We start from the raw sequence: 1,307 nt of genomic DNA on the forward strand, positions 1-1,307 counted from the left end.
GCTGGAAGGGACCTTAGAGATCATCTAGTCCAACCTCCCTGTTTTGGACAGGGACACCACCTCTCGACTAGACCAGGCAACACATGGGGACCAAGTGGGAATCGAACCTGCAACCTCAGTGTTGGACCTTGTTGTCAGCACCGCTGCTCAAACCACTGAGCTAACAGGCCCCAAGGGTCTTTTCCAGCCTGAATGATTCTGTGATTCTGTGATCTCCGGGGAGGAGGCATCCATCTCTGGGCCACCTATTCCAGTCTCGCCACCCTCATACTGAAGAATTTCTTCCTAAGTTCCAATCTAAACCTGTTCTCGTTCAGTTTAAATCCATTTCCCCTTGTCCTGTCGCTGGACACTCTTGTAAAAGATCCCCCTCCAGCCTTCCTGTAGGTTCCCTTTGGTCACTGAAGGCAGTATAAGGTCCCCTGGAGTCTTCTCTTCTCCAAGCTGAACCATCCCAGCTCCCTCAGCCTGTCTCTTCCCCTAGTGCAGGTTCCTGCAGAGCCTCGGCACCGTCTTCTCCTTCATCTCCAAGGACGCAGTGGCCAAAATACAGATCATGGAGAACTACTGCTGCGGCGAGCAGCGGGAGAACTACACGTCGCTGCAATCCATGGTGGAGTACGAGCTGACCAACGGGCTGGTGGACATCCACAAGCGGTCGGAGCATCCCGACTCCGGCTGCCGCACTGTCGCGCTGCGGTGGCTGCAGCTCTTCCTGGAGGGGCTGAGGACTGGCCGGGAGGACTCCAGAACCTCTGTCATCTGCACAGACTCCTACAACGCTTCCCTGGCCGCCTACCACCCCTGGGTGATTCGCAAAGCCGCCACGGTGGCTTTCTGCGCGCTGCCATCCCGCAACGCCTTCCTGGAGATCATGAACGTGGGGACGCCCGAGGAGGCCATCGCTGTGCTGGGCGAGGCCTTGCCCTACATCTGCGAGGTCTACGGCATCACCCAGGAGCTCTTTGCCCAGCATCAGCTCCTCGACCTTCCTTGACGGCGGGGCTGGCGAAGGGCCACACCACGTCCTGATGGGAGCAGGAGGAACCAGGTGAAAACCGTCGTGTTTTCACGGATGCACAAGCGCCTGGTTCGCTGTCCATGGTCACGCTCTGTTTCCAGTGCAGAGCTGACAAGTTGGCAAAGCTGTTCAGGATGCCTCACTTTATAGAAAAAACAAAAGCGCACCTTTTTTTTATACGTATGTATATCTATCTGTGCATGTAGAGCCCCTGCTCTACAGTACCAAAAAAAAGGCACTACTAGCACACTTAAGGGGTTTCTTTTTTCTCCCTGGATTCACCTTC

The 1,307-nt window shown here is 55.5% G+C and overlaps 1 protein-coding gene across 1 annotated transcript; it reads left to right on the top strand.

Moving 5' to 3' along the window:
* Nucleotides 1-484: 484 nt before the first annotated feature.
* On the top strand, nt 485-997 carry CPTP (ceramide-1-phosphate transfer protein; the record flags this gene model as incomplete). Its single annotated transcript, XM_009871283.1, has 1 exon — nt 485-997. A coding segment is annotated over one exon (513 nt), but the record flags the coding sequence as incomplete, so codon positions are not given.
* Nucleotides 998-1,307: the final 310 nt, after the last annotated feature.

Source organism: Apaloderma vittatum, unplaced genomic scaffold (genome assembly GCF_000703405.1).
Source record: "Apaloderma vittatum isolate BGI_N311 unplaced genomic scaffold, ASM70340v1 scaffold8396, whole genome shotgun sequence".
Lineage (NCBI taxonomy): Eukaryota > Metazoa > Chordata > Aves > Trogoniformes > Trogonidae > Apaloderma > Apaloderma vittatum.